General features: G+C 51.7%; 1 protein-coding gene across 1 annotated transcript; it reads right to left on the bottom strand.

The window, feature by feature from the left end:
• Positions 1-5078: 5078 nt before the first annotated feature.
• POU4F1 (POU class 4 homeobox 1) lies at positions 5079-6993 on the bottom strand (the record flags this gene model as incomplete). The annotated part of the gene is made up of 2 exons (XM_081084160.1): positions 5079-6215; positions 6871-6993. The coding sequence occupies 2 exons, from the start codon at positions 6991-6993 to the stop codon at positions 5079-5081; spliced, it is 1260 nt and encodes a 419-aa protein (XP_080940286.1).
• Between the last annotated feature and the right edge of the window lie 622 nt (positions 6994-7615).

Here is a 7615-nt window from a genome sequence, read left to right as displayed (position 1 = left end):
TGGGATTTCCTGCGTGGACGGCCCCGAATGGGTGGGTGTTCCCACGGCAGAGAAAGCACCCTGCACGGGTTGAGGGAGGGCGGGTCCCCCTCCTGGCTGCAAATTTTGACCCAATCAGCTCTGCCGGTGGTTTGAAAAGGCACCCGCCAACCCAACCGCCCCAGAGTCCAAAGTCGCGCTGGGGAGAGGGGCGATCTACGGACGGCGGCTGGAGGGAAAGCAGCAGCCCCCCGAGGCTGCACCCGCAATAGCTCCCGGAGTCTGTTTCCCAGGCCCTTCCCAGCCAGAGCCCGGCCCTGCGGGTCCACCAGATTTCTGGGAGGCGGGGAGGGAGGGCTGCCTGTGCCCCATCAAGCTGACTTGGAAACAATTAGGAAAGTTTTTAATTAGCTCCTTGTTATCATTCATTATATTAATTTCCAGAAGTCTCAGGCCATGAATTATTCAAAAGCAAACCAGCGCCAGGGCTGCGGCCGCGCGCGCCCCCGCTGCGGATGCCCGGCCGGCCCGGGCCGCCGCCTGCCCGCTGCCCCGAGGGGTGAGCCAGCCCCGCGCCGCCAGCCACGGTGGCGCTAAGGTTTGATCAAATATTAAATAACGTAATTATTGAGACAAGGCTTATCTCGCAGGTGGAAACAGTGCCCAACTCCCGTGAGAATAAGAATTTGACTGCTATTTTTAAAAAATCAATTAAGCTTGCGGGCTCTTTTGAAACCGCCCTCGAGGACCGAGTGGCTCCCATCGTGGGGCTGAGTCCGCTGCAGCAATAATAACACAGACAAGCAGAACCAGACGGGGTAATCATTGTGGGCATCACCTTTACCACCCCGCTGGCCACCACGGCCCTTTGAATGGGGTGGGGAACGCTGCTTTAGTCAGGGTCAGAAGTCACAATTCCAGCTTCACAGCCCAGATTATAAAAAACCGGTCCACGTGAAAGATGGAGCAGGAATGCTTCGCTGCAGGGTTGGCGGGAGAGGCCCGGGCGACAGAGCCTGGGGCCAAGGGCGGGAGCTGCTCAGGTGAGTCCTACGGTGAGGGCGGCGCCCTGTCCTCTCTAGGCATAGCCACTTGTAGGAACAGGACCAGAATAGTTTTTCTCAAGAAAGTAAAAAAAAAAAATCAATACAATCACGGCAGCGGTTGCCTACGGTTTAATTATGAGAGTGTAATAGAAATTGAGAGCAATTTCAGAACACGCATTAAACAAAAATGTATCCAGAAGTTAGTTGATGTGTCTTGAGGACATCATTTCTCAGACCTACAGAAGGAAAGGAGCAGGACCCGGACCTAGGACTGGGGAAGAGAGAAAATTCCAAACCGAAGGGTTGGCACAAACATGGCAGGTGCATTTTATGCTTATTTTTCCTTTGCCTTTCCTACTCCTCCACCACCTGGATTTCCTGAAAAGCCCAACGGAGAACAATTCCCCACTCTCTCCAACTTATTTAGAGATTGTTCTTTAAAAGAACCGAAGTATTTCCACCTGACTGGTGCCTTTAATGCGTTTAGAGTAAAATTCCGCTCTTCAGAACCAGAAAACTTTGAAAGGCCAACTATTGCTGCGTGCCAAACCTTTGCATTTCCTTCAGGCGGACATTTGTTTGTTTGTTTGTTTGTTTCTTCACGAACTGACAGTTAAACTTGTCTTATTATTCCTGCCGGCGGTACACAGAATCACTCGCCAGATAGCAAAGCATATCTTGTTTTGCACAGTTTCCTACTACAGAAAATAGGAAACTCTGCAAAGCATGTATTTTCATAATCTGTTTTATTAACATAATATTGTCTTCTTTTCATTTGGTGAGGGTTTTACTTAATACAAAACAAATGCTTAAGTTCTTATTACATACATTGGTCATCATTATATAATACAAATGTATTTGCAACATTTCGTTTGGGGCAGATTTTTTTAAAGCAGCCTTTGTAAATCTTTTCATCTGTTCATTCCTGGTTCTCCAACAATGAAATCGGTCATACTTTTCTATAAAATAACATGTTTTCTTTACAAATGCATTTTATTAAAAACTTTGATGACATTTCAAGTCAATAACAGAAAAAGATCAGTTTTGATGGAAGAGATCTATTTTTAAAAATACCTCTAAGTGCTTTTTTAAAACATTAACAACTTTAAAATCACAGCTTTTTCAATGTACTATTCTTTGTTGAACATCAAATGCTTTGTTTCACAGATTTGCCGGTGAAATTAAAAAGATTTGGCTAAAGTAGGATGACTTCAGAAGATATAACTCCAGCTATTAAGAAACTTTGTACATTTGGCATCTGATCTAGTCCCAGGTCACCAAAAAATAAAGAATCTCTGGTTCCTCTGGAGCAGTAGGTGGCACACTAAATGTTCCAAATGAACAGAGGCATTTGTCATGAGGGTGGGACAGATCACTGGATGGTTTTTGTATTAACTTCCTAAAAAGGTCATTTAGTTACAATACCTTTAAAGAAATGTTTTTAGGCTAGAACAAAACATATAAACCTCCAAATGCCTCTGTCCCTGAACCTTGATTTAAATATTTTGGGGGTGCTTGGATATTTATTAGCTTCCACCACTCTGAAGGGGGGCAGGCTGTGGTTTAAGAATTTCTGTAAAGAAAACTTTGATAAACACAGGCAACTAATATAGAATTCATTTTATTCAGAGCACCACTTTTCACATGAGTTGTCTGAAAGTGAATTCTGATTCAGCAGAAAAATACATCATTCTCACCCTTTCCCCTGTATTTTTGGTTGAATTGAGTTTCATTTGCTGACCGGCTCTACCAGGATTTGGCCTAGTATAGACACAAAAATGCACCCAAATCATAAAACTGCTCTTCTTTCAGTTATGTTTTATTTGTAAGTGGCTGGGACGCATCCCCCTGTTGTATTTTGGCGCACATAAATGGTTCTGACAGAAGTGGGAAGGAGAGACGGTAAGAGAGCAGACATACATGGACAGGTATGACACTGGCAGTCTGTAACCACGGTGTGAGTGTGTGCATTAAAGAACATATTTACAATAATCTTCCTGTTTTACCTTTTTTTCTAAATACAAGAATACGACAAGAATGCTGTGTTTTCGGTGAAAACAGGCAGTAGACTGTGAAATCACACTATCCACAAAACGGTCTATCAGAAAGCTAGCCCAGTTTAGTGCTCAGTTTCAAATGCATAGAATGTTTGCGCTGCAAACAATGATATACAATGTAATTAAATAAATAATGCCTAACCAGAGTGAGACCTAATTGTGTTTCTTTCTGCACTTTTCAGGTCATGCATGATTTCAGTCTTGTTAAATGGCAGGGTTTTTTGTTTTTTTTTTCCTTTTCTTTCCACATTTGTTTTCAATTTTTTAAGTTCTTGTTAAAGGATGGTCATAAACCATCCCCACATGAGATCAAAAGAGTATCTTGTGCACCAAGCAAGCGTTTTACCTAACCACCTTCAACTGTCTTTCTCATTTTTTAATCCATCAGCAGTTCATAAAGTACCTTGATTATAACTATGAAATACTATACACGGTTTTCTATTTGGGAGACTGGTAGTGCAAATTAAAGTTCTTGCTACCCAACATTTATCCCCAGCAATAAATTACTTTTGAATAATAATAATAATGAAACACAGTTGTTCTGCTTCCCCCCCTCCCAACATGCAGACCCTTTTGAAACAAATGGAGGACTTTAACTCTGTCTTCCTCTGGGATTTAGTTGATTTTTCCCCACAGCCAAGTCCTGCTCCAACCGAAAGCAAAAACTTCTCAATATTTCAACCATTTCATGTTCTCCAAGAGAGAAGAAAAGGGTGCCTAGCAGAGCTAGATGAGTCTTGTTCTGTGGAGTAAAAGGGACACAGTATCTCTCCTATTGTTTTCCAACCCATTAATCTATTTGAATCAATAGGAAATAAAATTCAGTAGGTAGTTTTAAATAAACTACACTCGGAAAAATAAGTGAAAGTGAAAGGGCAAGCAAGCAAGTTCTATGGAGGGGGGTGGCACTGATTTTGAAATAATCTGTTTCTAGATCTTAGATATAAGAGCAAAAATGAAAAGGAAAAGAACTTGTCAAAATTGTTTTATTCTTCTAGAATAAAATATTTCTTTCGGAGCTCCATAAATTCTGCCTTTTAGTCAGCTCAAATACTGCCTCTCTCTCCCTAAACACCCCCACCCGAATGGGCCCAGGCCACAGGAATACAGGCTAAGTCAGTGGAAAACTTGGACTCCACCTAAACAGGCCATAATCCCCCCGCCCCCTTTAGCTGTTCCCCCTCTCACTTTCTGGCAATGGAGAGCAGCCATCCAGTCTCTTTGGAACGCAAAAAATAATCAAAGAGAACGTGGGTGGGGTAGAGGTGAAACTGAGAGGGGAAAATTAAATTAAATACACAGAACAACTAGCTTAGCTACCCACAATCTCACCTTCCAGTTCATTTGGCTTTCGTTTTGCAGTTCATTTGTGAAGGGTTGGGTCAGTGGTAATAATGGTGGTGCTCTTGTTTTCTCTTCCTTAGGGGGGGATTGAAGCTGCAGAATATGGCTCCCTGGAGTTAAATTTCTAACGCATATTTTATTTGCTTTTGTTCTGCTTTGTTTTAGTTTGCTTTTATTTGTTTAGGTGTTTTTTTGTCTTTTTTTTTTTTTTTTTTGGTGGTTGGTAGGTTTGTTTTTGTACATAGTTCCTTGGTCCCCAGGAGATTTTGATAAATGTCTCTGGTCCAAAACAGTCCATTTCTCTACCCTTCCAGTCTCCCCCCACCCTAACCCCCAGAACCATCCTGCTCCTCAAAACCCCTCCTCCAGGCTCCGCTTTCTTTCCCCCTCAGCTACCAGCTCACCCCAATGCTCCCTCTCCGACGTCCACACCCAGCACCCCAGTGCTCCGGGCTGGGGGAGGGTGAGGGCCAGGAGAGCATAAGGGAAGGAGGGGGCGAAAGAGAGCGCTGGAGGACGGACTCGCCAAACGCAGGCAGGATAACGGACACGCCAGATCCGGGGGGAAGAGGCCCGGCCCGGGAAAAGCCCCGAAAGGCCCCTTCAGCTCCCTGCTCGGCCCCTCCTCCCGCGCCCACCCGCCCCACCCCCCTCAGTAAGTGGCGGAGAATTTCATCCGCTTCTGCTTCTGTCTCTGGTTGCAAAACCACACCCGCACCACGTTCTTTTTGAGGTCCAGTTTCTCGGCGATGGCGGCGATCTTCTCCGAGGAGGGCCGCGGCTGCACGGCGAAGTAGGCCTCGAGGGAGCGCTTCTCGGGCGCGGCGATGGAAGTCCGCTTGCGCTTCTTCTCGCCGCCGTTGAAGAGCTCGGGCTTGTTCATTTTCTCGCGCTGCGCGCCCTCGGCCTCCTCGAGCCACGCCTGGAGGATGGGCTTGAGCGCGATCATGTTGTTGTGGGAGAGCGTGAGCGACTCGAACCTGCAGATGGTGCTCTGGCTGAGCGAGCCCACGCCCGGGATCTTGAGGTTGGCCAGCGCCGAGCCCACGTCGGCCTGCGTCACGCCCAGCTTGATGCGCCGCTGCTTGAAGCGCTCCGCGAACGCCTCGAGCTCGCGCGGGTCCGTGTCCGAGTCGCAGATGGACGCCAGGCCGGCCGCGCCCACCACGGCCGCCGCCGCGGACGCCGCCGCCACCTGCCCCGCCGCCGCCGCCGCTGCCGCCGCCGCGGCGCCGTGGTGCGCCGCCGCCGCCACCAGCCCGGGGTGCGGCAGCCCCGACGGCATGTTCATGGCGGCCGCAGCCGCCGGGTGCGACAGGTGGCCCAGGCCGTGCATGTGCGGGTGCGGGTGTGCGGAGCCGCCCAACAGCCCGCCGCCCGGGCCGCCGCCTCCGCCCCCCGGGCCGCCGCCGCCGCCGCCCCCGGGGCCGCCGCCGCCGGGGCCGCCGCCGCCCCCCGGACCGCCGCCCCCCGGACCGTCGTGGGCGCCACCACCGCCGCCCGCCGAGCCCGCGCCGCCCGCGCCGGCCATGAGCGCAAGCGACGGGGAGGAGATGTGGTCCAGCAGGTCCCCGGGCTCGAGCGCCTGGTGGTGGTGGTGGTGGTGGTGGTGGTGCGCCAGCGGCACGGTGGACGTGGACGTGCACGGCACGCTGTTCATCGTGTGGTACGTGGCGTCCGGCTTGAACGGGTGGCTCTTGCCCTGGGACACGGCGATGTCCACAGCCGCCAGCGCCTCGGCCCGCGCCAGCAGCGTTTCGTCGAGGCTGGCGAAGAGGTTGCTCTGCAGCTGCAGGCGACACAAACCAAACCAAAAAAACCACAAAACCAAAAAAGCAAAACAAAACAAAACCACACACAAACCAGACGGCACAACAAGCAAAGAACAAACACAAAGCAACCAAAATAACAACAACAGGGGCGGGGAGAGTGGAGACCGGGAAAAACGGAATGGGGACGTGTTGGAGATGGGACCGGGGACGGAGGAGAAGGGTCGAGAGTGTCGGGAGGAGAACAGATGTAGGGAGAGGAGAACACAGGAGCACATTGCGGGAAAGAGAGTGAGAGACGAAAAAGGAGAGGGGAAAGAAGAAGAAACGGAGATGTAACTCGCAGCTGGGACCCGTGTCGCGCACCGAACACGCAGAGATCGCCTTTCCGAGGCGTGACATTAACAGCGACAGTGGAGCAAAGTCGAGAGTGCTGGCCCCGCCGATCCCCACTCTGATCGCAAGCGCCCGACATGAAGGCAGGGGCGACAGAAACATGACATTAGGTGCCACTGTACAAAATGTACCAAGCAACGGGATTTCTCTTTAAAAAGAATCCCTGCCCTCAAATCCCCGCACCGGGACCTTTGCACACACCAGCACCCGACATGCAGCGTCTCGGAGACCGGGAGGGGACGAGTGCGCGGGCTGGGACCGCGGGCGTGGGGCGCTTACCGGCGGCGTGGGCAGGCAGGCCCGCCGGATGGCCTCGGAGCTGGAGTGCAGCGATGGATACTTGTGCTCAGGGAGGGTGGGATGCATGGCAAAGTGAGGCTGCTTGCTGTTCATGGACATCATCTTGATGGCTGGGCATGTAAATCCACAAACACTCCGAAAGTCCGCGGGAAAGTCCGCACCCCGGTTCCCCTGGCCTCCCTTCGGAGGCTGCAGCCTTGGCGGCTGGCGGCGCGGAGGCGGCGGCCACGCGGGGGGCTGCTGCTGCTGCTCCTGCGGCCGCCGCTGCCGCCCGGCGCTCCCTGGGACCGCGCAGAGCGCCGCGCACCGAGCCCACTTCTCCGAGAGCTCTAGCCCCGCGCGCGGACGGGATGCACTCCTCTTACACCTGAGTCCCACTTCTCGCGGCCGGCCCGGGGAGCTCTCGCGAGAGCTCGCGGCCCCGCCGCGCTGACAGTCATCAGCTGTCTGGGTCTGTCTGACGCGCGCACTCCCTACTCCGCGGCGCCGTGCGACTGCGCGCGCGCGCGCGCTCGCCGGGCAGCGACCGGCGCGTGGGAGCCACTCTTATAGTGACCACCAGCAAGGACAGCGCAGGTGTTGTACCTGTAGCTGACCAGGCATGCGCACTGCACACCTCACCTTTCCCACCTCGGGTCTGAAAAGATCAAAGGGGCCAGCTATTGTCTGAGGGTAGGCACCTTTTAAGCAGAGAAAACCACGGTGTTCATTCGCTGCCCACGGT

The sequence above is a fragment of the Myotis nattereri genome, assembly GCF_964212035.1.
Source record: "Myotis nattereri genome assembly, chromosome: 2".
Taxonomy (NCBI): Eukaryota; Metazoa; Chordata; class Mammalia; order Chiroptera; family Vespertilionidae; genus Myotis; species Myotis nattereri.
This window is presented reverse-complemented; position numbering and strand designations above follow the sequence as displayed.